The sequence below is a fragment of the Chiloscyllium plagiosum genome, unplaced genomic scaffold (genome assembly GCF_037043375.1).
Source record: "Chiloscyllium plagiosum isolate Xiang-an unplaced genomic scaffold, Cpla_swu_hap1 HiC_scaffold_13, whole genome shotgun sequence".
Classification (NCBI taxonomy): domain Eukaryota; kingdom Metazoa; phylum Chordata; class Chondrichthyes; order Orectolobiformes; family Hemiscylliidae; genus Chiloscyllium; species Chiloscyllium plagiosum.
In genome coordinates this window covers 7,760,822-7,788,335 of record NW_028270151.1, presented here as the reverse complement: position 1 = coordinate 7,788,335, position 27,514 = coordinate 7,760,822, and the positions used below count along the sequence as shown (strand labels likewise).

Below are 27,514 nucleotides of genomic sequence, written 5' to 3'. Positions count from 1 at the left end.
GATCAGAGCTGAAAATGTGTTGCTGGAAAAGTGCAGCAGGTCAGGCAGCATCCAGGGAACAGGAGAATCGACGTTTCGGGCATGAGCCCGGGCAAGGGTTTATGCCCGAAACGTCGATTCTCCTGCTCCTTGGATGCTGCCTGACCTGCTGCGCTTTTCCAGCAACACATTTTCAGCTCTGGAAAAGCATTAACCAAGTACTTTGGCTCAGTGTAATTTTCACAAATAGGAGGTACTCAAACACCTCATGCACCATTTTCCTTCTTTTGCTGAAAGCCTTCTCAAGATTGTTTACCTTGACAAGACTTTCAGTGTCTCCTATTTCTCTCATGTGAACTCAGTCTTTGCCCTCTGAAACATTTTGATGTGAGGAGCCCGCATATAAATATTCATTGCTTGCAGAAGGAGGCCAAGCTAGCTTTGTACCTGATACAGTGTACACGTGGAAGGGAAAACACATGCAGAGGGAACAAGGGCAGGTTGTAGCCTTTGCTTTGTCACTGTTGCTCAGTTGCGGATGCAGTATTGAGTATAAAAGGCCAGGAGAAATGCTGATAGCATCTTTTCATCTGAGCTACTCCCTGTGCCTATTGTGTCAGCAGTTTTTCGATCTGTAAATACAGTGGTTCTTAATTAAATTCCTCAGCAACTTGCAAATGTGTCTTGTCAGAGAAAAATGCTGACATCTGCCAAGATAACTTACAGACTAGTTCAGATTTTTCATTTCAGATTCTTTTTTAACATCTCAAAACATTCAACTGCAGCAAAAGAGAAATTGTTTTTGCAAATGCAAAGACCCTTCAATGTGCACACTTTCCATTTTAAACAACTTTTAAATCTAAATGCTGATTATTTTCAAAAGAACGTGCATTTATCAAAGTCTTTATTGAACCTTAAAATGTCCCTAACTGCTTTGCAATCAATTTTCTTGAGGTGTTAATCCTGCTTTAATTTGGAAAACATAGTTTGTGCTCAGCAAGAACCCACAACAACCACAGAGTCAGACATTCATAGAGGTGTACAGCATGGAAACAGACCGTTTGGTCCAACTCATCCATGCCTACCAGATAGCTGAACTTAATCTAGTCCCATTTGCCAGCACTTGGCCCGTATCCCTCCAAACCCTTCCTATTCATATACCCATCCAAATGCCTTTTAATGCTGTAGTTGTACCAGTCTCCACCACTTCCTCTGGCAGCTCATTCCATACACGCACCACCCTCTGAGTGTAAAAGTTGCCCCTTAGGTCTCTTTTATATCTTTCCCCTCTCACCCTAAACCTATGGCCTCTAGTTCTGGACTCCCCCACCCAGTGAAAAGACTTTGTCTATTTATCCTATCCATGCCCTTCATGATTTCATAAACCTCTCTAAGGTCATCCCTCAGCCTCCGATGCTCCAGGGAAAACGCCCCAGCCTGTTCAGCCTCTCCCTATAGCTCAAATCCTCCAACCCTGGCAACATCTTTGTAAATCTTTTCTGAACCATTTCAAATTTCACAACATCCTTCTGATAGAAGGAGACCAATGTCCTGTACAGCCGCAACATGACCTCACAAATTTTGTACTCAATACTCTGACCAATAAAGAAAAGCAATAAGTTGAGGCTACCGTGTTGAATGTTTCTAAAGCAAAGATAGATTTTTGAACAGTAAAGGAATAGCGTGTTACAGTGAGAGGGCGGGTAAGTGGGCATGAAAAGATCAGCTATGATCTTATTGAATGACGGAGCAGGATTGATGGGCCAGATGGCTTCCTCCTGCTCCTGGTTCTTATGTTCTGTCTCCAAGGTGGAAGTGCTATTGTTGAGACAAGCTGACATCCTTCATTGGTTCAAGGCTACGGCTAGTAGGGTAAAGGCCTAAACAAAACTGGGACAGTGCCTCAATATGTGGCTTTGAAGAAGTGAAATCGGAGCACTTACACTCATCCAAGAGTTTGGAAACATTGGACAGAGCATATGTTGAGTGGCTGATGCAATGCTGCCATATTTTCGCCCTTACTAACATTAAAAAAATCACCACCTTTGCCAGACGAATATGGGGATAACAACATTGCACAACTTGAGGTTGGCATGCATATTTCCAAACACCCTCAGCACTCACCTGCAGTTAGTTAGCCGGTGAGTTGTGTAAATCCAGTTACGGAAATTAAGGCTTGATTGAGGCCATCACTAAAAGACTGACCTCAATTTCCTCCTCAGCGGTAACAAACTTTCACCACTTAGTACACACGTCAGATGCTTTTGAGCCTTTACTGGGCTTATTAAGGTAGATTTCGGGAGTTAAAGTTGGTCTGAATGATACAACCTTCTGCAATGGAACTGTGCTGGTTCAGAGCATGGGAATGGGGACCAATTGTTCAACCAATCAGGTTAAAGATTTGTCACGGGCAGCAAAGCAAGAAGTACAAAATTCAGGAAAGGTAATTTAAATTAATTGAAATCCATTCATAAGAAAAATAAACTTGGAGTCAAGCATATGAGATTGTTAAAAATGTAAAAGAGTAAAGCACGCGGAACACTTTAGAGTTCCTTTATATTTTGTTCTCTTTCAAAAATTTGCAACATTATAATTTTCTTCTGAGAAATTAGTGGTAAATTAAACTAGTAAAATTAATTTTCAAAGCTAGAGAGATTATTCCGCAGTTATTTTAATACAGCACTGTGAAAGTGTCAGTTAGTCCTGATTGAACAAGGCTCACATTTCCATCAATCTTCAGTGCAGTAACTATGAGAAAGTAGTTTATATTCACATTGTGACATTGATCATTTGCTGATTCTGTCAGCAAAGTTTACAAAACCACTGTGTGTGTTGAAGCAGGATTTCACTGAGAGCAACTTTGGGATTTCCACATTGAACGGCACACATGCAGTTGGCAGATGTTCCTGTCAGTTTTAGCCAGGATTAAGAGAGAGTTCACACTTCACTGACATTAATTTGGCAAATTCCTGGCCGGATGTGCTGATGCTATCAAATAATATTGCATCTTGGCAGGAAAGGCCTTCTCTCCATACCGTGGGCATCTGCCTTCTCTCTGAAAATGTAAAGAATACCATATAACATAAATGGAGATGCATCCATTTGAAATGGTAAATTTAATGTTGTTGCTTTAGTACACACACAGTTCAGTTTGTACAACTGATTGTGCACGTACTTTTGATGATGAAGGACCAGGACCTGGATGGTCCATGTTCTCTTGTTCAATGGTGACAAACACAACTTGCATTTATATAGCAACTTGAAGATAGCAAACCATTCCAAGCTGGTTCTTAGGAATGCTATCAAGCAAAATGTTGATAAGGAGCCAATGTAAGGAAATATTGACAGATCAGAGGATTAAACCCTGAGTCAGAGAGTAGTTTTAAGGAATGTTTTAAAGAAGGAAAGAGGTCTTGAGGTGGAGAGATTTGGGTATGAATTTCAGAGTTTTGTAACTTGAAGGAAGTAATTATTTCCTCATTCCTTCAATGACAGGATGTGGCATTACTGGCCATGTTTTTCCCCTCTATTATTACCCAGAGGGCAATTAAGAATCCACCATATTTCTGTGGGTCTGGAGTCACGTGTAGCCAGACCAGGTAAGGATAGCAGTTTCCTTCCCTAAAGGACATTAGTGAACCAGATTGGTTTTTCCCAAACAGTGACAAGGAATTCTTGGTCACCAGAGTACGGTGGCTCACAGCGTCAGGATCTGATGTTGATTCCAGCCTTGGGTTATTGACTGTGTGGAGTTTGTGCATTCTCCCATGTCTGCATTGGTTTCCTCCAGATGTTCCGGTTTCTTCCCACAATCCAAAGGTGTGCAAATTAGGTGAATTGGCCACGCTAAATTGTCCATAGTGTTCAGGGGTGTGTAGGTTAGGTGCATTAGTCAGGGAGAGATGTCGAATAATAGGGTATGGGAATGGGTCTGGGTGGAATACTGTTCAAAGGGTCATTGTGGACTTGTTGGGCTGAAGTGCCTGTTTCCACACAATAGGGATTCTACGATTCCAGAATATTTTAAAGTTGAATTTAAATTCCACCATCTGCCATGCCAGGATTTGAACCCAGGTCCTCAGAACATTATCTCGATCTCTGGATTAACAATCCAGCGATAATACCATTACTACCTCCCCTTTGCATGTGTAGGCAGACCAAGTTATGAAGCAGCCTTCCTTTCCTCAAGGGAATTAGTGAAGCCGACGGGTTTTGTATTGACCATTGACAGTGGTTTCATTATCATTAGACTCTCAACTCCTGTGTCTTCAAACTGGACCATGGTGGGATTTGAACCTGGAGCCTCAGAACATTACCTGGGTCTCTGGGTTAGTAGATAATACCAGTAGGTCACTGCCTCACCTTATTAATTAAAATCAGGAATGTTCAGCAGGTGAGAAACAGAGAAGCACAGAGATTCATGGGATTTATATCTGTTTTCTTAACCTTTCGGCATTTCGCACATTACAGGGGAAAGACGATGCTGCAATGGCAGTGTTGTTGTCTGAAACAGAACACAAAGCATGTTGTATTAATTATGGTAATTTCTTAGTGCAGGTGAAAAGAGAGAGTATCTCGGCACAAGACGTGTTTAAAAAAAAAGGCATGGAACACGATATTGGCTGTTCATTCAAAGCTCTTTTATTTCCTAAGTGACTAGTTAGAGCCTGATATTTTCATGACAACTTGATCCTCCTATTTAAAGGAGAAAATTGCATCTGAGTTTAATGTTCTGTCGGTAAATCGAGGTCAAATTCAGCAACCACAGTAGAATTTGGAATGTTCAGTACTTGTGTTCAAAATTGAAGGACACTGTTAGATCACCAAGTAATCCTTTCACTGATTCTCTTCATTTTCTTCGTGTGACAGGGTGGGTGTAAATCCAGATGATGAACTTCACAGGGAAAGTGTATGTGTGGTAAGTACAAAATAAACCACTGTAAATAAAATGTTCAAGCAGTCGTGATAAGCATTGCTTCTTCCTTGTTCACTTCTGACTGTCAGACAGAATTATTTCTTTTCCAAAGTCTTCAATAATCCATCCGTTGGCAGTTTCCTAACTATTTGCCTTGTTGCTTGGATGATAAGTGGCTTCTGTTGTCATTTCTGAAGAAATTAATATAATGTGACCAATGACAATTACTTGAAAGTGGAGTCGCAGCTAGACAGGTTAGTGAAGAAGGCGTTTGGTATGCTTGCCTTTATTGGTCAGTGCATTGAATACACAAGTTGGGAGGTCATGTTGCTGCTGTACAGGACATTGATAAGGCCACTTTTGATAGTAAGAGTTTCAATTCTGCATTCAGTTATGGTCTCCCTTCTGTAAGAAGGACGTTGTGGAACTTGAAAGGGTTCAGAAAAGCTACACGAGAATGTTGGAGGGTCTGAGCTATAGGGAGAGGCTGAATAGGCTGGGGCTGTTTTCCCTGCAGTGTTAGAGGCTGAGAGGTGACCTTATAGAGGTTTATAAAATCATGAGGATCGTGGATAGGCCAATTAGCCAAGGTCTTTTTCCCAGGGTAGGGGAGTCCAAAACTAGAGGGCATAGGTTTAAGGTGAGAGGAGAAAGATTTAAAAGGGACCTAAGGGGCAACTTTTTTTCACCAGAGGGTGGTATGTGTATGAGCTGCCAGAGGAAGTGGTGGAGGCTGGTACAATTGCAAGATTTAAGAGGCATTTGGATGGGTATATGAATAGGAAGGGTTTAAAGGGATATGGGCCAAATGTTGGCAAATGGGACTAGATTAATTTAGGATATCTGGTCGGCATGGACGGGTTGGACCAAAGGAACTGTTTCCCTGCTGTACAGCTCTATGACAGGGTGGGTGGTGGCCAAATTGAGATCCATACACTGCTGAAGGTGACTTTACAGGAGCCAAAGAGTCATTGGGTTGGAAAGGACACATCTCCAGCAGCTTCCAATGTGACCCTATGATCCACCTAGGCAGGTATCCCCTAAAGCATAAATAGGATCTGAACAGTTGCTGCTGTTTCCCCCCTCAGCCATCCCAAGGGGGTACTGAACCCTCACACAGGAAGGGCAAGAGACACGCCCATGTAAAGGATACAAACAAGTGACAAAAACATTAATGAGAGGAAAAAGTAGAGTACAAGAGAAAGCTACCCAAGAATACCAAAAACTGATGGTAAGAGTTTCTAACAGTATTTTAAAAAATCTAAAAATTGAGTTGTGAAAGTGAGTCTGGAGAACTGATACTGAAAAATGAGGAGATGGCAGATGTATTGAACTGATATCTTGCATCAGTCTTCACTATAGGGTATGGATGATACATCCCAGAAACAACAATAAATCTGGAAATGGAAGGAATGGAGGAACTCAGCAAAATCAAAATAGTCAGTGCAGGGGCATAAGCTGTTTGACCCACAGGCTGACCCAATGTTCCTGGCTCCTGATTGATTTCAGCTGAGGGTTTTACAAGAATTGGTTAGTGAGATCATTGATGCATTGTTTTAAATTTTTTGAAAACTTCCCAGATTCAGGAAAGGTCCCGTTAGATTGGAAACCTGACCATCCAGTGCCAGGTCTCTGACCGGTAGGCCATTGTTGTTTCTCTGCTGACGTTTGTCATGTCTAACGCAGCCAAGATACCACCACCCGGCCTGATGTGTTTCAGAAAAATCTCCAAAGTGTGGAAAGGAAACTCTCAGCAAAAGTACTCTTGAGCAAGCACTTTCCCAGCATGGGAAGGACCACGTGTTTTCGTGCAGCGTTTCCACGAGATTAGATCAGACTCTGAATCATTGTTTTGTTCTCACCTTGTTTTCATTGGCTACTGCATCTGGAAACCCATAGATAGGCTATTAAACTGGAAGCTCGGTTAAAGTATTGCTCAAATTGAGTGTTTAGTACATGTAGGCAGAAGTGAGTACTGCAGATTAAAGTCAAGGTTAGAGTGGTGCTGGAAAAGCACAGCAGGTCAGGCAGCATCCAAGGAGCAGGAAAATCAATGTTTCAGGCAAAAGGGCTTTTGATGAAGGGCTTAAGTTCACTTGAGAATGTAACTTTTTTTAAAAAAAAAGTTTTGTGATTTACATATGGAAGAAGTGAAACTAACATGGTCATTCGAACAGATGAGAGACTTAAATAATCAAAGTTAAAAATCACACAACACCAGGTTATTGTCCAACAGGTTTAATTGGAAGCACTAGCTTTCGGAGCATTGCTCCTCAGTCCGAAAGCTAGTGCTTCCAATTAAACCTGTTGGACTATAACCTGGGGTTGTGTGATTTTTAACTTTGTACACCCCAGTCCAACACCGGCATCTCTTAAAAAATCAAGGTATTTTTCAATATATAATTTCAATTACATCACACTGTAAACTTTTGCTATAAATTCTGTGTCGTACAATCATGTACTCCACAACCACTTGATGTAAGAGTGGCGCTCCGAAAGCTAGTGCTTCCAATTAAACCTGTTGGACAATAACCTGGTGTTGTGTGATTTTTAATTTTGTACACTCTATTCTTGTTTAGTACATGTTAGTAGTCAGCCTCTGGTAAGACCATTCCAATTACAGATGTCAGTGAGTTGGAATTGGCTTTGTATTTTCCCCAGTATTTACCCTCCATACCCCAACCCACGCTCCTCTGAGGTTTTCATTTCCCCTCCACACCCCCGACAAATGACTGCTTTCGACATTCCAATTCTGTAACCATTTTATCCAGACCTCTATTGCACCCCAGACTTCCGTGATTCTTAATTTAGTAACGAACCATTCAAGTGAGATTTTGTCAAAAGCGTTCTCAAAGACCATATAAAATGCAGCACAGAAAATTCCATTACCCTCCAAAATCCAGGAGATCAGACAGAATCCAGATCCCCACTAACATCTTAATGTTATCGGTAACAAAATACTGCTTTTGTAAATCCATGCTGAGTTTTTCTTCTTAAGTTTCTATACAAAACATTTTTTAACGATCTGCATCACCTGTTGATTTATCTTCAGTCAAGTCAAGGTAAGTCAGGGACAGCATTGAAGCCAAAGAAAAAGCATACAATGTGGTGAAGATTAGTGGAAAGCCAGAGGATTAGGAAACCTTTAAAAACCAGCAGAGGACAATTCAAAAGCAATGATAGGGTGAAGATGAAATATGAGGGTAAGCGAGCCAGTGATAGAGAAAAAGGTTGCAAGAGGCTTTTTTTAAGATGTAAAAAAGGTAAGAGAGAGATAAGAGTGGACATTGGACCCCTGGAAAATGAGGCTGAAGAAGTAGTAAAGGGGGACATGGACAGCTTTGGCAAATACAGCTAAGAAGAATCCAAAGGGTTTTTACAAGTGCATTAAGGACAAAAGGGTAACGAGGGAGAGAATAGGGCCCCGGAGCCGCAGAAAATGGGGGAGATACTAAACGAGTATTTTGCATCAGTAGTTACTGTGGAAAAAGATATGGAAGATATAGAAAGTAGGGAATAGATCGTGACACTTTGCAAAATGTCCATATTACAGAGGAGGAAGTGCTGGATTTTTTGAAACGCATAAAAGTGGATTAATCCCCAGGACCTGATCAGGTGTACCCTAGAACTCTGTGGGAAGCTAGAGAAGTGGTTGCTGGGCCTCTTGCTGAGATATTTGCATCATCGATAGTCACAGGTGAAGTGCCGGAAGACTGGAGGTTGACTGATGTGGTGCCACTGTTTAGGAAAGGTGGTAAGGACAAGCCAGGGAACTATAGACCAGTGAGCCTGATGTCTGTGGTGGGCAAGTTGTTGGAGGGAATCCTGAGGGATAGGGTGTACATGTATTTGGAAAGGCAAGGACTGATTAGGGATAGTCAACATGGCTTTGTACATGGGAAATCATGTCTCACAAACTTGATTGAGTTTTTTGAAGATGTAACAAAGAGGATTGATGAGGACAGAGCAGTAGACCGAGAAGTGGCAGATGAAGTTTAATTCCGATAAATGCGAGATGCTGCATTTTGGGAAAGCAAATCTTAGCAGAACTTATACACTTAATGGCAAGGTCCTAGGGAGTGTTGCTGAACAAAGAGACCTTGGAGTGCAGTTTCATAACTCCTTGAAAGTGGAGTCGCAGGTAGATAGGATAGTGAAGAATGCGTTTGGTATGCTTTCCTTTATTGGTCAGAGTATTGAATACAGGAGTTGGGAGGTCATGTTGTGGCTGTACAGGATATTGGTTAGGCCACTGTTGGAATATTGCGTGCAATTCCAGTCTCCTTCCTATTGGAAAGATGTGTGAAACGTGGAAGGGTTCAGAAAAGATTTACAAGGATGTTGCCAGGGTTAGAGGATTTGAGCTACAGGGAGAGGCTGAACAGGCTGGGGCTGTTTTCGCTGGGGCTGTTTTTACTGGAGCATCGGAGGCTGAGGGGTAACCTTATAGAGGTTTATAAAATTATGAAGTGCATGGATAGGATAAGTAGACAAAGTCTTTTCCCTGGGGTGGGGTGTCCAGAACTAGAGGGCATAGGTTTCGTGTGAGAGGGGAAAGATATAAAAGAGACTTACGGGGCAACTTTTTCACGCAGAGGGTGGTGCGTGTATGGAATGAGCTGCCAGAGGATGTGGTGGAGGCTGGTACTATTGCAACATTTAAGAGGCATTTGGATGGGTATATGAATAGGAAGGGTTTGGAGGGATATGGGCCGGGTGCTGGCAGGTGGGACTAGTTTGGGTTGGGATATCTGCTTGGTGTGAATGGGTTGGATCGAAGGGTCTGTTTCCATGCTGTACATCTGTATGACTCTATAAAAGTTGGAGGAACTGAACAGACATTTTGCATCAGTTTTCACAGTGGAAGACACCAGCGTAGATACCAGCAAGTCAAGTGAGTCAGGGGTCAGTGATGAGTGTAGTGGCCATCACTCAGGAGAAGCCGCTGGGGAAGCTGAAAGGCCTGTAGGTGGATAAATCACCCAGATTGGATGGACTACACCCCAGAGTTCTGAAGGAGATAGCTGAGGAGATTGTGGAGGCGCTAGTGATTAGATTAGATTAGATTCCCTACAGTGTGGAAACAGGCCCTTCGGCCCAACTAGTCCACACCGACCATCCGAAGAGTAATCTATCCAGACCCATTACCCCTAACTAATGTACCTAACTCTACAGACAATTTAGCATGACCAATTCACCTAACTTGCACATCTTTGGACTGTGGGAGGAAACCCACGCAGACACAGGGGGAATGTGCAAACTCCACACAGACAGTCGCCAGAGGCTGGAATCAAACCCAGGTCCCTGGCGCTGTCAGGCAGCAGTGCTAACCACTGTGCCACCGTGCTGACCCAAGATCTCTCAAGAATCACTGGCTAATGTAACCCCCTATTTCAGAAGGGAGGGAGGATGAATTTATAGTTTGGTTAGCCTGTTCTCAGTCATTGGTAAGATGTTAGGGTCCATAATTAACGATGAAATTGCAGAGTACTTGGAAGTGCAGGGTACAGTAGGGCTGAGTCAGCACGTCTTCGTCAAGGAGAGGCTTTGTCTGACAAATCTGTTAGAAGGAAATGATCAAATTAGAAAAATGAGAGCCGATGGACCCGATTTATTTGGATTTTCAGAAGGCCTTTAACAAGGTGTCGCACAGGAGGCTGCTATAGAGGACCCCATGGTGTTAGGGACAAGGTACCGGCTTTGATAGAGGGTTGACTGACTGGTAGAAGGGAAAGATTAGGAGTAAAGAGGTCTTTTTGAGAATAGCAGCTGGTGACTAGTGGATTTCGGCAGGGGGTTGTGTTGGAACTGTAACTATTCACAGTATACGTTAGCAATCTGGACATAGGAACTGAGTGCATTGTTGCTAAGTTTGCAGATGACACAAAAATTGGTGGGGGGGGAAGCAGGGAGGCTGCAGAAGCACTTGGACAGGTTAGGAGAGTGGGCAAAGAAGTGGCAGATGGAGTACAATGTGAGAAAGTCAGAGAAGCAAGATTAGAAGTATAGACTATTTTCTAAATAGGGAAATGCTTGTGAAATTTGAAGCATAAAGGGACTTGGGACCCCCAGTTCAGGCTTCTCTTAAGTTGGTAGTTAGGAAGGCAAATGCACTGTTAGCATTCATTTTAAGAGGGCTAGAATACAAGAGCAGAGATGTACTGCTGAGGCTAGATAAGGCTCTGGTCAGACTGCATTTGGAATACTGTGAGCAGTTTTGGCCCCCGTGTCTAAGGAATGACGTGCTGGTGTTGGAGTGGATTCAGAGGTTTACAGGAATGATCCCGGGGATGATGGGCTTGTCATATGAGGAGTGGTTGAGTACTCTGGATCTGTCCTCAATGGAGTTTAGAAGGATGAGGTGGGGTCCGATTGAAACGTACAGAATATTGAGAGACCTGGATAGTGTGGACATAGAGAAGATGTTTCCGCCAGTAGGAGAGACTTAGAACCCAGGGGCACAGCCTCAGTGAAGGGATGACCCTTTAGAAGAGACGTGGAGAAATGTCTTCAGCCAGAAGGTGGTAACTGTGTGGAACTCATGACAGCAGAGGGCTGTGGGAGGCCAAGTCATCGAGTGTCTTTAAGACAGAGACAGGTCGGTTCTTCATTTGTAACAGAATCAAAGGTTACTGGGAACAGGCAGGAGAGTGGGTCTGAGAAGTATATCAGTCATGATCAAATGGTGGAGCTTACTCTCTGAGGTGTACAACCTAATTCTGCTTCTTTACCTTATGGTGTTGTAACGATACTTGAACTTCTGTCCCTGGGCTAGTTTTACACATGGACAGCCTTGTGTTAACTTAATTTCTAAAGTGTAAAATTTTGATTCTGTTCAAGTGTCGGGTGAAAGAATAATTTGATTCTGTGCATTTCAGGAACTACACTTGCAGTAAAGTTACCACTTTGACCACAAGTCTTATGTGGGTCAGTGCCAGCAGCAACAACATAAAGGCAGATCATAAGTAAGAGAGAATCACAGCAATTGCAGTGGTCAGTGTTGATATCGACTATTAATAACGCACACATGGACTGTATGGCTATTCTCACTTGTGGGCCAGTCCAACCAGAGAACTTCAACTTGATATTGCTCGGACCAGGCCTCCTTGTTCCAAATATAATGGAAGTCATGAGAGGAGGGCAGAATGAAAAGCCTTGCAGATTAAGTAACTGCACGTGATATAATTCAGAGTTGTGCAAACAACGCCTACCTTCCATATAATCTGATGGCCCAGGCAGAAACAGATAATTTAATGTGACCACAATACTGATCCAATTACCACCCTTCTACCCAATCAGGGAGGGCCTTTAGTTTTAGCTGCAATGTATTTTATATATTTGACGTTAGATTAACAGTTGTGCAAATCCAAGGTGTACGTGACCATAAGATAAAGTAGCACAGAGTCAGCCCATTGGCTCATTGAATCTACTCCACCATTCGATCATGGCTGATGTGTTTTTCATTTTTGTACTGGTTTCTTCACAGGAGTAATCTGCCAAACTTTGAACATACAATTCGATCTAAGTCTCTTACATTCCTGACTTACTGTTTTCCTCATAGTAATGTAACATTCTTCAGTCATTTTGCTTTTTTGAACCGGTCCCAATTTCTGAGGATCTTTCTTTATCTTCTTTTGTTTGGAAATTCTTTAAATTTCGATGTTAATATCTGCTAACTGTGTTTCCTTTTGTTGGGAGAATGTTTAAACACCCCAACTCAGCTCAAATTTGGTCTGAGAAGCTTGTTGATCGGCGTCTCTAGGTGGAGTGAAATGAGAAACTGACCCTTAAGTTCCTTCTCTCCCTTTCCATGATCTCACAGCCTCTGCCCTCTTGTGCCAACCATAGTATTTGTGTTGATAATGTGCTGAGCAAGTTGAGAAATTGAAAATGAAAAAAATGAACAATATTTGTTTCCGTGGCTATATGAATTGCAAGTGGCTGATGTTGGACCTGACTGCCAAAAATGGATTAGTGTTCCTTTTACCGAGATTGACATCTTTACCTTGAAGGTACTAAATTCACCAAAAAGTACATTGGATGGTCCACTGAAATTCTGTTGTTGGGGCTATACTAAGGACAATGTAATGCCATCTTTTCACCTCAAGTTGAAGTGAATCATGACAGTCTGCAGCCACTTCCTAAAGTGGACACTTTTCCTCACCTGCGGCCATTTTCCTCACCTGCGGCCATTTTTTCTCACCTGTGGCCATTTTTCATTTGTGATCGCATTCACTCGATTCATTCCCGAGATGACAGCTTTATGAAGGGAGTTTGAGCAGTGTATGCCTACAGTCTCTAGAAATCTATAAGAAGGAGAGGAGGTGTAATTGAGGTATGTAAGATGCTAAAGGGGATTGGTAAAGAAGACATAGAGAGGATCTTGCCCCAGGTGGGAAAATCTAGCGTGAGACATCATAGTTTTAGGAAAAGGGCAGCAGATTTAAAACGTAAATGAGGAGGAATTACTTCTCTCAAGGGGTTGTGTATCCCCAGAGTACAGTGGATTCTGGGATACCAAATAAATTTGAGGAGGAGATAGACAGACCTTTAAGTAGTAATGGGCCAAAGGGTTATGGAGGGAGGGGAGGGAAGTTGAATTGAGGCCGAGATGAGATCAGCCACAATCATATCAAATGGCGGAGCAGGCTCAAGGGGCTGAATGGCCGCCTCCTGCTTCTAGTTCTTGCGTTCTTATAAAACGCTGTCAAGGTGCAGACTGTTGCTCGATTGAAGATTGATTAGATTCTTGTATAGTAATGAATAATCAGACACAAAGCCTTTTGTTTTCACCTTACTTTAGAGACTTGTCACCCTGACATTGTGAAGATCCATTTGTAATGTGTTCAGCCTTGCATTTATCCAGATGCCCATCCATGTGTCATTCTTTAGTCCTTCTATATCAATCATCTTTCATTATTATTCCTTTTCATTCTATTTAATCACTTGTCCTTTTCTCAACAGTGAATTCAGTAATGTCAAACTAAATTTAATTTCTTCCAAATAATCCATCAACAGTATGACCAGAAAGAGCCTAACCAGTATGCCTTCAGTAAATCCCAATTTGGGTTCCTCTCAATGCCATAGCAAAGCTCTTCAATCTATCCTCCTTATGTATTTCTTATCTCTAAGCCAATTTTAATTCGAACCATCTTATCACTTAATCCTTCAAAGGTCCAAAGGTGGAAACTCATTAAATAAATTCTGATGTTCTCATTTTTCTACCTTGATATCTATTCATTAATTTTGGTTAGGTTCTAAAAAATATCTAGTCGAGGTACTGTTTTGAACATCCGTCTGTCCCTGTATTCTTGAGATGTGAGAGAAATGTGAGGTAGTATATTGTATGTTGGAAAATAAAAGGAATTATATTATAGAGGTATGGTTCTTAGCAGAATGGAGGATCTAGAAATCAAGGTCTTCAGCATTACAGATACCAGTCTTCAGCCGATTCGATTCACTCCACGTGAACGAGTTTTGAGAAGATTTGTAGCTCAGGTTGAGGTTCTGGATGTAAGTTTGCTCGCTGAGCTGGAAGGTTCATGTTCAGACATTTTTTCACCGTACTAGGTAACATGTTCAGTGAGCCTCGATACGAAGCTTTGTCCAGAGGCTCACTGAAGATGTCACCTAGTTTGGTGATGAAATGTCTGACCATGAACTTTGCAGCTCAGCGAGCAAACCTACATCCAGTCACTCTGCATGAATCAAGAAACAGTTGGAAGCACTGGGTACTGCAAAGATAATATTCCGGCAATAGAACTGAAGGCTTATTCCCCAGAACTTGCCGCTCCCCTATCCAAACTCTTCTCGTACAAATACAAACTGGCATCTACCCGACAATGTGGAAAATTGCCCATAAAAAACAGGACAAATCCAACCTAGCCAATTACTATCCCATCAGTCTACTCATGATCAACAGTGCAGAAATGGAAGGGGTCATCAACAGTGCTATCAAGCAGCACCTGATCAGCAATAACCTGCACATTGAGTCTCTGATTTCAATCCAATCTTGGTCTGAACATGGACAAAAGAGCTGAATTCCAGAGGTGAATGAGAGTGATAGCCCTTGGCATCAAGGCTGCATTCAACCATGTGTGGCATCAAGGAGCCCTAGCAAAACTGGAGTATCGGGGCAAACTCTTCTCTGGTTAGACTCATACATGGTACATAGGGAGATGGTTGTGGTTGTTGAAGGTGAATCAACTCATCTCCAGGACATCACTACAGCAGTTCCTCAGGTCATGTCCTCAGCCCAACCATCTTTAACAGTTTTATCAATGTGCTTCCCTCCATCTGAAGGTCATAGTGGGGATGTTCACTGTGATTCAGCTCCACTCAGGAATCCTCAGATACTGAAACAATCTGTAACCATATACAGCAAAGCCTGGCCAACATCTTGGCTTCCATTTGTAATTGGCAAGGAACATTTGCAGAACACAATTACCAGGCAATGGTCATCTCCAAGAAGAGAGAATCTAACCATTGCCCTCGAAATTTAACAGAATTACCATCACTGATTCACCTGATGTTACCATTCAAAAACTGGGTCAGCCATATTGAATGCAATGGCTACAAGAACAGGTCAGATACAAGTAACTCACCACCTGACTCCCCAAAGTCTGTTCACCATCTCCAAGGCACAAGACAGGAGTGTGATGGAATACTCCCCTTTTGCCTGGATGGCTGGAGCTCCAACAACACTCAAGAAGCTTGATACCATCAGGACAAAGTCACCTGCTTGATTGGCACCACATCCATTGTCTTCAATATTCATTCCTTTCACCACCAACGCACAGGCAGCAGTGTGTACTATCCTCAAGATGCACTGCAGAAATTCACCAAGGCTCTATAGAGAGCAGCTTCCAAAAACACAACCACTTCCATCTAGAAGGATAAGGGCAGCAGATACATGGGAATACCAACCCCTGCAAATCCCCTCCAAACCACTCATCATCCTAATTTGGAAATCGATTACTGTTCCTTCACTGTCGCTGGATCAAAATCCATCCTCCCTAACTCTAACCTACTCTTAAAAATTGAGGGGTATCTCCACATCCCAAGGCTTCAGCTGCCCAAGCAGGCAACTGATCACTATCTCCTCCTGGCAGTTAGGGATGTGCAGTAAACAATGGCCCAGCCAGATACATCCACATCCCTTGAGTGGATGGAGAATATATTCTGTGTCCTGTTCTTGTCTCCCAAAATGCATTTTTAAGAATCATAAGATTCTGGTCCTGAGGATGTGTGGAATAAGTGGTGCTGGTTATTAAAAGGAAGTACTTTGATTAAAGGAGTTCTGGATAACATTGTTGACCTGAAATTAAAGAGAAAGTGGGCCATTAGGACTGCTGACTGATTTTACCCAGTCTCTTTTGTTCCTGCAACATGCCAAGCAGCTGCCAGGCATCTTTTTATGCCCTAGACTGAAGCTGGGGGGAATAATGCCAGGTAAGAGCAGCAAAGAAACACAGTGTTGATAATAATCAGAACAAGGCCAAAACTCTGTAATAAGAAATTTGCAACTTTTTCTTCAGTGCCTGTAACTCTATAAGTAGGTTGTTAAACTATTCTAGTTACAGACACTTTATTTAAATTGGACCGTTAGTACGGAACTGTGTGAAAAGTAGTAAAATATTTATGAACCACATACAGAAAGAAATGTGTTTTTGCCCCAGTGAACAGTTTGTAGAGCATAGTCCAGCAAAGGCAGTTAGCATTGTGCTGATTAATCCTGAACAAAAAAGCTGACAAATGTTTTGATAAGAGCATGTTTGAAGTTTGTGGACTTTAAGATATAGAGAGAAAGAATTAAAGACTTCAGGGAATACTTCTGAGACTAAGCAATTCTAATTGCAGATCAGCTGGTCAAATTTGAATTAATGTTTCAACTTTGCGAACTTGTCGCATTTGTAGGTAATGGATCACTTATGAATGTTGAAGTTTGTGTGAAATTATGTTGAATTTTCCCTTAGGATATTAAGTAAATGGAGCACCAAAGAAAACGGTGCCAGATCTGAGGAAACATATCTCCAAATTACCTTTTTTGCTACATTCACTGCTTTTTTATCTTTGTCTTACACAATGGTTTCAAAATATTGACTATAAATTTATTTCTCCAGTGTAAAAAAAAATTGATGAATTAATTCGAGGCCGCTCAGATGCCCAATGGGATTCATGTTTTGCTTTTCCCTCAAGTGAGAATTCTTCACCACTCCCACAGTGACGGTTCACAAGACTTTTAACTACCTATTGTCCTCACGTCAGCCCTCACCCCCTGCTCCCCCTTCCCAGAGCCACATCCTCACCTTCCACCTCACCTTCTAGTCTCCCCATTCAAAGGAGTGTTTTCCACTACAGAATCCCTATATTGTGGGAGCAGACTATTCAACCCATCAAGTCCTCACCGACCCTACATCTCACTCAGGCATACCTCCTACTCTATCCAATCCCTGTAATCCTGCATTCCCAAGGCTAACCCACCTAAAACTATCTATCCCTGGACACAATGGTCAATTCAGCATGACCAATCCACCATAACCTGAACATCTTTGGACTGTGGGAGAAAGCCAGAGCACCTGGAGGAAACCCATCCAGACACGGGGAGAATTTCAAACTCCACACAGACAGTCACCCAAGGTTGGAATTGAACCCAAATCCCTGGTGCTGTGAGGCAGCGTGCCATCCTTTTTATTAAGATCATTTCCACCATCTGTAGAAGGTCACCACGAAACACACTTTCCCTTCTAAAAGGAAAAAAAAAACAAAGACATTGCGGATGCTGAAGATCTGAAACTGCGGGAGATAGAGTTAACATTTTGGGTCCAGTTCTGAAGAGGAGTCCCACCTTCACCTCCATTTGCGATGGCCTGGTCCATCCCTCTGACATATTAGATAGTATTATATTCCCCTCCCACAGCACTTTTCAATACAATCACAAAAGGTGTCACTCTTGCCCTTTAATTTCCTCCTTCCCTACAGTTCAAAGCCCCAAACACTTGTTTCTGGTGAAGCAGTTATTCCATTCTAGTACACTGTGGTGTCCTCTATACGATGGAGACTAAGTGCAGACAAGCTGAGTGTTTTGCAATATGTCCCTTACCACTTCAATCCGCCGTGATGCTGTCACAATTACATCTCTGTCCTACCTCCTGCAGTGTTCCTGTGAAGCCTAGCACAAGCTGAAGAACAGCACTTCAATTCCTGATTTGGCACTCCACGGCTTTTTGGACCCACCCTTAAATTCAGCGACTTCAGATCATGAACTCTCTCCTCTGTTCTGATATCTTTTCTATCAAACACCTTTGTCTTGGTTTCATGCTTTTGCTTTCAATCAGAGCTGACCTTTTCTTATTTATTAACATCTCGTCTGGTTCAGTGCCATAAGGTTCCAACCTGAAATGTCAATTCCCCCTGTCTCCTTCCTGCCGATGCTGCTTGACTTGATGTGTTTTCTCCAGCTGTACTCTTTATCCATCATGTATTCCATTGCCTTGTTTGTCCTGCCTAAGTGGATTACCTCACATTTATCCTTTAATAACTAAATGTTTGAAATTGTCTTTGGTCTGGGTGTAGGTGTGCTCACTGAGCTGGAAGATTTGTCACCCTACTAAGTAACATCTTTAGTAAACCTCCAGACGAAGCACTGCTCGTGTTTCCTGTTTTCTATTTATATGTTTGGGTTTCCTTGGGTTGGTGATGTCATTTCATGTGATGATGTCATTTCCTGTTCTTTTTCTCAGGGGGTCATAAATAGGATCCAAGTCAATGTGTTTGTTGACAGATACATGAACATCAACTGGCCCCAAAATGACATGACCCACTCTCACTAGTGTCCTTACATACTCATATGGAAGGACACCACTTCGACTGGGACAAGCCAAACAGAGCCATGCACGAGAACTCCTAGAAGCATGGCATTCCAAGCAAAACTCTATCAACAAACACATTGACTTGGACCCTATTTACCACCCCCTGAGAAAAAGAACAGGAAATTATGTCACCACAGGAAATGAAGTCACCAACCCAAGGAAACCCAAACATACAAAGCAGGAAACGCCAGCAGTGCTTCATCTGGAGGCTCACTGATGATGAATGATGACAAAACATCTGAAAATGAGCCTTCCAGCTCAGCGAGCAAACCTACACCCAGAACCTCAACCTGAATTACAAATCTTCTCAAAACTCGCTAATTGTCTTTGCATTTATTGTAGACAGTGCATGGGTCATCTGATTGAAACCTTCAAGATACTAACAGACTAAGATAAGTTTGATAAAGATAAAGCTATTTTCATTGGTTGGATATTTGAGAATTGGGGACATGGTTAAGCAAAGCTATAAAGGGATATGGGTCAAAGGCTGGTTTATGGAACCAAGCTGCAAGTTCTCACGGTGTGGTCAAAGTTAAAAATCACGCAGCACCTGGTTATAGTCCAGCAGGTTTATTTGGAAGTACAAGCTTTTGGAGCACTTCTCCCTCCTTTGTCCACCCCAGTCCAACACCGGTACCTCCACATCATCACTGAATGGTGGAACAGATAGGAGGGGATGAACGACCCACTCTTATCTCTATGTGACCGGCACTGGTGAGGCCTAAAGCCTATTGGGGAGGCCAGGGAGTGCTGCTAATTCTCCTGGGTCACAAGAAATTCTCTAAAAGACCCTATCAGGTATTCCTGCTTCCCAATCACTGCTAAACTTTCCAAACACTACAAAGAGTGCAAAGGCAGCTGTTAATTTAAATCAAAGGGGAAGCACTCACACAACACACAACCCCATAAAAGCAGCAACCACTGCAAATGTAGTGACTTATGGACATGTTCCATGTTTTTAAATTTTTAACAATCCACGAGTCTGAGGCTTATTGCTTACAACAGTAATCTATCTGAACCACACACCGTACCACTGAGATTATTGCGGTCCTGAAACCTATTAAAACCAAAGGCTGCCAAACTTTCTCATGAATCTGTCCCTTGACATCCATAGTTTGCTATTTATTAGACTGAAGTGTGATGTTAAATCAAAGCCTTCATCCTCCTGCCTCTTCACTCACTGCAATGTGCCTGCAGAGATTCTGAAATCATTCACCATTTGAACCTGATAGTGTGTAATAACTTAACACCAGAGTGAAGGCAGTGATTCATAAATGTGTAATCATATCAGTGCTCGTGCAAGATGCTTTCAGGACTTCCAATGAGAAATGTGATTTTAGATCAGTGCTGTGTCCACTACTTGTCATCATTTATATAAATGTGTTGGATGTGAGCATAAGAAATATAGTTAGTAAGTTTGCAGATGACACCAAAATTGGAGGTGTAGTGGAAAGCGAAGAAGGTTACCTCAAATTACAACGGCACTATGATCAGATGGGCTAATGGACTGTGAAGTGGCAGATGGAGTTTAATTTAGATAAATGTGAGGTGCTGAATTTTGGGAAAGCAAATCTTAGCAGGACTTATACACTTAATGGTAAGGTCCTAGGGAGTGTTGCTGAACAAAGAGACCTTGGAGTGCAGGTTCATAGCTCCTTGAAAGTGGAGTCACAGGTAGTTAGGATAGTGAAGAAGGCGTTTGGTATGCTTTCCTTTATTGGTCAGAGTATTGAGTACAGGAGTTGGGAGGTCATGTTGCGGCTGTACAGGACATTGATTAGGCCATTGTTGGAATATTGCATGCAATTCTGGTCTCCTTCCTATCGGAAAGATGTTGTGAAACTTGAAAGAGTTCAGAAAAGATTTACAAGGATGTTGCCAGGGTTGGAGGTTTTGTTCTGTAGGGAGAGGCTGAACAGGCTGGGGCTATTTTCCTTGGAGCGTCAGAGACTGAGGGGTGACCTCATAGAGGTTTATAAAATCATGAGGGGCATGGATAGGGTAAATAGACAAAGTCTCTTCCCTAAGGTGGGGTGGGGGGCTCAGAACTAGAAGGCATAGGTTTAGGGTGAGAGGGGAAAGATATAAAAGGGACCTAAAGGGCAACTTGTTCATGCAGAGGGTGGTACGTGTATGGAATGAGCTGCCAGAGGAAGTGGTGTAGGCTGGTACAATTGCAACATTCAAAAGCCATATGGATGGGTATATGAATAGGAAGGGTTTGGAGGGATATGGGGCGGGTGCTGGCAGGTGAGACTGGATTGGGTTGGGATATCTGGTCAGCATGGACGATTCGGACCGAAGGGTCTGTTTCCATGCTATACATCTCTATGACTCTATGACAGTCTCTCGTTTTGAGAAAGTGGCTCGTACTCGGTATGGTGGGCTCCAGCATGGTAATTGTGGCATGAAACTTCTTTGGAGAAATTAAATCCATTATGTGAGAAACCATCTGCCAAACATTCAAATAAGTGGTGGGGCTCTGGAATGCACTGCCTGAGAAAGTCTTTGGATGAGCATTCAAAATGTCACAACATTTAAGGTTATGGGGCCTAGTGCTGGAAATTGGGACTTGTGTGGATTTGACTAGATGAGCTGAAGAGCATTAAGATAGGCAATGGCCTAGTGGTATTATCGCTGGGCTGTTAATCCAGAGACCCAGGTAATGTTCTGGGGACCTGGGTTCAAATCCCACCATGGCAGATTTTTAAAAAACTGGAATTAAGAATCCAATGATGATCATGAATCCATTGTCGATTGTCTGAGAAATCCCATCTGCTTCACTAATATCCTTCAGGGAAGGAAACTGCCATCCTTACCTGGTCTGGCCTACATGTGACTCCATACCCACAGCAATCTGTGTCTCTTGGTTGTCTCTTTGGGCACTTAGGGTTGGGCAATAAATGCTGGCCTAGCCAGTGATATCTACATCCCCTGAGCAAATAATGAAAAAAACTGAACAGGAAATTCAGTGGTCAGTGGTTGCAATTTCCTACACGTCAATGAACGTACATCTTGCACTTGTTTTCCTCGAGATGATAACTGAGACACAGGAATATTAGAAAGCTCAGGATCTACAAAGACTCTGCAGTCCATCTGAGCATGCTCAGGAACTAATCACCCGAAGGTCTATCCAATTTTCCCTTCTTCACATTGTCTGACTTTCGGAGCATTCAAAAAAATGGGGTTACTGCAGAGAGAAGTGCTTACAATGCAGGGTGGATCACTCCTGTTTGTTACTCAACCAACTTTCATTGATCTCGAAACTGACCTTTTCCCAGGAAGAAATTGCAGTCCTTAAAAAGTCAAAATCTGCTTCTGATAAATTCATGCTCTGACTGACGTACAATTGGTGCAATAGTTTGGAAGAATTATAGTCATTAATGATGCAATGGCATGATCCATGATGATACAACTTCCTAATGTCAGTCAAGGGAGTGCTTTCTAGTTTTGTTTGTAGCCCTAGATTGAACAGAGTCAATTGACTATGCCTGGATCAAGTCAGTCTCATAGATGTAGCGCTATAGTGATACAGAAAAAATACGTCCTCAGGCAAAGTCCTTATTCACATGCTCAAAATATCTAGCTGAGTAATACAATACTTGTAATTTTCTAGCATGATCCCAAGTGCAACTGATTGTCATGTTGCCCCCATGTGCAAATGAAATGGATAGTCCAGTTGACACACTAACCTAGCTGCACCTGGAGCTTTGAAGCTCACAGACAATCCCTTTTGATTTTAGCCGGGTTGACTCACTGGATCAGCAATGATGTCGCAGTCATAACGTGCACTCTCCTACTGGACTACAAACTTCCTGCTCCTGGCAATTACCTAGTTACCCATTGGCAACCATTCAATTGAGGCTAATTGCCTACTTAGGGACATCAGTCCATGTCTGGGTGGGAATGCCATCCATTAACCTTCCCACACTAGACAAAGAAAGACAGAGCTAATGCCACTAGACTCCCAATCCAGAACCCAGTCTAACATCTTGGGAGCAAGGGTTCAAATCCCACCATGGCCTATGGTGGAAGTTGAATTCAGTGAAATCTGGAACTAACGGTGACTGACCATGTAACCATTGTCTATTGATATAAAAACCCCATCTGGTTCACTAATGTCCTTGAGGGAAGAGCAGCTATCTCATTACTTGGCCTGGCCAGGGGGCAGCACGGTGGTTCAGTGGTTAGCACTGTTGCCTCACAGCGCCAGGGACCCAGTTTCGATTCCAGCCTTGGGCGGCTGTGTACAGTTTGCACATACTGCCCGTGTGTGCGTGGATTTCTTCTGGGTGCTCTGGTTTCTTCCCACAATCCAAAGATGTGCAGATTAGGTGAATTGGCCATGGGAAACTGCCCATAGTGTTCAGGGATGTGTAGGTTAAGTACATTAATCAGAAGAAATGTATAGTAATGGATTAGGGGAATGGGTCTGGGTGGGTTACTCTTTGTAGTGTCGGTGTGGACTTGTTGGGCCACGTAGCCTGTTTTCACACTGTAGGGATTTTATTCTACACGTGACTCCAGCCCCATGGCAAAATGGCTGCCTCTTAACTGCCCTCTGCTAATTAGGGATGGACAATAAAGGCTGGCCTAGCCAGTGGTCCCCATATCCCATGAATGAGTAAAGAAAAATTGGATGGGGCAGGAGGGTGATGGGGTCCCTACCTTGCATCCTTTTGTCCAATGAAATGACCCCTTACCTCACAAGTGCCACTTTGGGCAACTTATTGCAGCCCTCTCTGTCCTTTGAGGCATTGGATCAAGCCAAGTCTGCTGAGCTATCTGAGGGCCTGTTGTTCCCCACATCTTATCCCCATGGAGTTAGAGGCTGCCTCTGTAGGAAAGCAGGATCCTAATTTAGAAATCATGGCTGAATGGTTTGGTACCATCCAGTCGTCTCCATGGAGACTCAGTGTGGGAGAGACCCCGGGGAGCCCTGGTAAGCCTTCCCTGGAGGCTGTCGCAGGCCCAGCCCTGGCTGTGTTTTGGAGAAACAGGAAGAAAACGTTAGGCCTCTCTTTACCCACAGCAAAACTTACAAACCTATAAAATTCTAAACGGGGAGGGCCAGGGGATCCAGATCCAGTCCAAATGTGTAGGTTCGGCCATTTATGACTGAGACATGGAGAAATGTCTTCACCCGGAACCCATGGAATTCTCTGCAACAGGCTACGGTTGAGGCCAAGATCCTGAATGTTTTCAGGAAGGAGTTAGATATAGTTTTTAGGGCTAAAGGCATCAAAGGGTATGGGGGAGGAAGAAGGAACAGTTGGACGCTTGGCCAGGATCATATTGAATGGCAGAGCAGGCTCAAAGGGGCCGAATGGCCTACTCCTGCTCCTAGTTTCTATGTTTGGAAACTAAAATGGTTCTCCCCTTCGCACCCCATGGGGCTGTTCCCTTAACCCAGGCACCAGCTTCAGTTACCACACTGCACCCTCGAGTCACATTAAGGATCTGATTTGAATCATGTGTCCCCTGGGGGACTTCAGCCTACCCCAGCCCACGTCCCCTCACTTTTCAGAATCAGGGCGACAGACTCTGCAATCTTTTTTTAGTGCCAAACATCCTTTATCTTTGTGTCGGTGATAATAGGACACTGTCTGTGTGACATATTATGGTCTGTTTTTGTAATGACTGCTGATTGTCTGCAGGGTTCATTTCCCCTGTTTCCGCAGCTGAGAACACACTGCTGTTATGGATGTTGCAATTTACATACTAATGAGAAAGCTTATTCATTGCGAGACTGCTCGGTCATTTGATCCATCGTCCCCGCTCCTCCTCTGAAAAATAACATCTCCTTGTCCACAAGTCATGCTGAAGTAACCCATTCTTAAATTGTTTATTTTTGTCTCCACAGAACAGTGGTAGTCAGCAGGAGGTAAGCAACACCAAGGCTGAAAGTGCATGGCTGTTTCGGATCTGGTACAACTTCGATCACAAGTATCTTTTTTGCTGAACTGTAAGTCTTGTGTCAATTTGCTATGTACTTTAATCGTCCTCTGTAGTGGACCCTACAGGAAGGTGCATGACATCTGACCTTGCAGTGCAGCAGACAAACAACAGGAGCACATATACACTGTAATGCTTAAATCGTAAAGCACTCTGGTCCCAGTGATGTATCGATAAAGAAACAAAGCAAATAGGAGCAGGAGTAGGCCATTCGGCCCTTTGAGCCTGCCCCACCATTCAATACAATTATGGCTGATCATCCAACTCAGTCCCCTGTTCCCATTTTCTCCCCATACCCTTTGATCCCTTCAGTCCTAAGAACTATATCTGACTCCTGAAAGAAAACAAAAAATTGTGGGGATGCTGACGATCTGATATTAACAAAAAAAGAAAGTTCTGGAGAAACTCAGCAGGTCTGGCAGCATCGGTGGAGAAAAAGCAGATCGTTGAGTCCAGTGACCCTCCTTCAGAAAGCTCTGAAGACTCTTCTCCAAAACTGGACTCTTGTTTTCTCTTCAAAGATCCTGCCAGATCTGCTGAGTTTCTCCAGCAATTTCTGTCTCACTCCTTGTAAACATTGAGGGTTTTGACCTCAATCACTTCCTATGACAGAGGATTCCACAGGCTCCCCACTCTCTCCTCAACTCAGTCTGAAGTGGCCTACCCCGGATCCTTCAACTGTGACCCCTCGTTCTGCACTCCCCGGTCATCAGGAACACCGCCTCCTGCCTTGACCCTGTCTAGTCCTGTTAGGATCTTACACGTTTCTACGAGATTCCCCTCCTCAGTCTCCTAAATTGCAGTGACTATAGCCCTAACTGATCTAATCTCTCATTATATGTCAGTCCTGCCAATGCAGGAATCGGTCTTCATTGCAGTCCTTCTGTTGCTAGAACATCCTTCCTCAGATAAGGAGACCGAAACTGCACACAGATTTCAGCTTTGCAGATGGTTCACCATCTTGGGGGAGGCAAGAGGTGAGCTACTCACGGCAGGATCCCCAGTATCTCACCTGCTGTTGTAGTCTTTCACAATGTAAGAAGCCTCCTTACAGGAAAGATATTTTATATTTTTACTGTCTGTTTTCCCTCACATTTCAATTATTCCCTCCTTATGTTTGTTAGTCATCCTTTGCTGAATTCTACAGTCTTCCAAATTTCCTGGGCTGCCACTATCCTTTGCAGCATCGCATGGATTTTCTTTGAATTTAACCCCATTCTTAACCAACTTAGAATTCTTCGAGTGTTTCCTTCTTTGGGATAAAATTGTGGTTGTATGCCTGGTGAGAGGTTGGTTTATGGATGAAAGCAGTGTAGCTGACTACAGGCCACCAGTAACTGGTCGGCTGTCCTGTGATTCAATTTGGTTACACTTCTGAGGAGTCACAGCGGATCCACACTGGTTTCACATCTGAGCAAGGTGTCTGCAGTGGTCAGTATCAATAAGTTTAATGCAGTGTTAGACCATAAGATATAAGAGCAGAATTAGGCCATTTGGCCCATCGAGTCTGCTCTACCATTCAATCATGGCTGATGTGTTTCCCAACCCATATTCTCCTGCCTCCTTCCCATTACCCCCGATCCCCTGACCAATCAAGAACCTATCTATCTCTGTCTGACATAGGCTCAGATACAACCACTCTTCCCAAGACCTCAAGAAACTTCAGAGAGTTGTGAACACAGCCTAGGTCATCATGCAAACCAGCCTCCGATCCACTGACTCCGCCCACGCTTCCCACTGTTTCGGGAAAGCAGCCAACATAATCGAAGACCCCTCCCACCCCATTATACTCTCTCCCACCTGCATCCATCGGGCAGAAGATATAAAAGTTTGAATATGTGGTACGTATAGATTCAAGAACAGCTTTTTCCCTGCTGCTATTAGACTTTTGAATGGACATCTGAAATGTTAATTCTTCTCTTTCTCTCTCTCTCACTCTCTCATTCACTCGCTCGCTCTCTCTCTCTCGCCCGCGCTCTCTCTCTATCTCTATCTATCTCTCTCTATCTCTCTATATATCTCTCTATGTCTCTCTCTCTCTCTCTCTCTATCTCTCTCTCTTTATCTCTCTATCTCTCGTCTATCTGTCCCTCTATCTCTCTCTGACACTCTGTGCACCTTTTCGGTGGCTCTAACACTGTATTCTGCACTCTCTTCTGGTACCCTGATGCACTTTGTACGGTACAGTCTGCCTGTATTCCACACAAGCAACACTTTTCACTGTATCTCAATATAAGTGACAATAATAACTCAATCAATCAATGAGTTCTACACATTCACTACCCTCTAGTTGAAGAAATTCCTCCTCATCTCAGTTCTAAAGGGTGGCCCCTTCACTCTGAGGCTGTGCCCCCAGGTCCGAGTCTCTGCTACGAATGGAAATACCTTCTCTACATCTATTCAATCCAAGCCTCTCAGTATCCTTTAAGTGTCGATTAGATGGAGAAAGTGAGGTCTGCAGATGCTGGAGATCAAAGTTGAAACTTTATTGCTGGAACAGCACAGCAGGTCAGGCAGCATCCAGGGAACAGGAGATTCGACGTTTCGGGCACAGGCCCTTCTTCAGGAATGAGCAGAGAGTGTTCAGCAGGAGAAGATAAAAGGTAGGGAGGAGGGACTTGGAGGAGGGGAGTCGGAAATGTGATAGGTGGAAAGAGGTCAAGGTGAGGGTGATAGGTCGGAGTAGGATGGAGGCGGAGAGGTCAAGAAGAAGACTGCAGGTCAGGAAGGCGGTGCCGGGCTGGAGGGATCCGGCTGAGACAAGGTGGGGGGAGGGGGGATGAAGAAACTGGTG

General features: G+C 43.3%; 1 protein-coding gene across 3 annotated transcripts in view; it reads left to right on the top strand.

Annotated features, from left to right (window-relative positions):
- LOC122555670 (sodium/hydrogen exchanger 9-like) overlaps window positions 1–27,514 on the top strand; it is a 482,562-nt gene that overhangs the window by 367,360 nt on the left and 87,688 nt on the right. For 2 of the 3 annotated variants that reach the window (XM_087993313.1, XM_087993316.1), the window contains 2 exons: window positions 4,849–4,897; window positions 24,629–24,711. In XM_087993313.1, the coding sequence (XP_087849439.1) occupies window positions 4,849–4,897; window positions 24,629–24,711 (132 nt within the window). Of the gene's footprint in view, window positions 1–4,848; window positions 4,898–24,628; window positions 24,731–27,514 lie in introns of all 3 variants that reach the window. The other variant, XM_087993315.1, reaches the window with a different exon arrangement.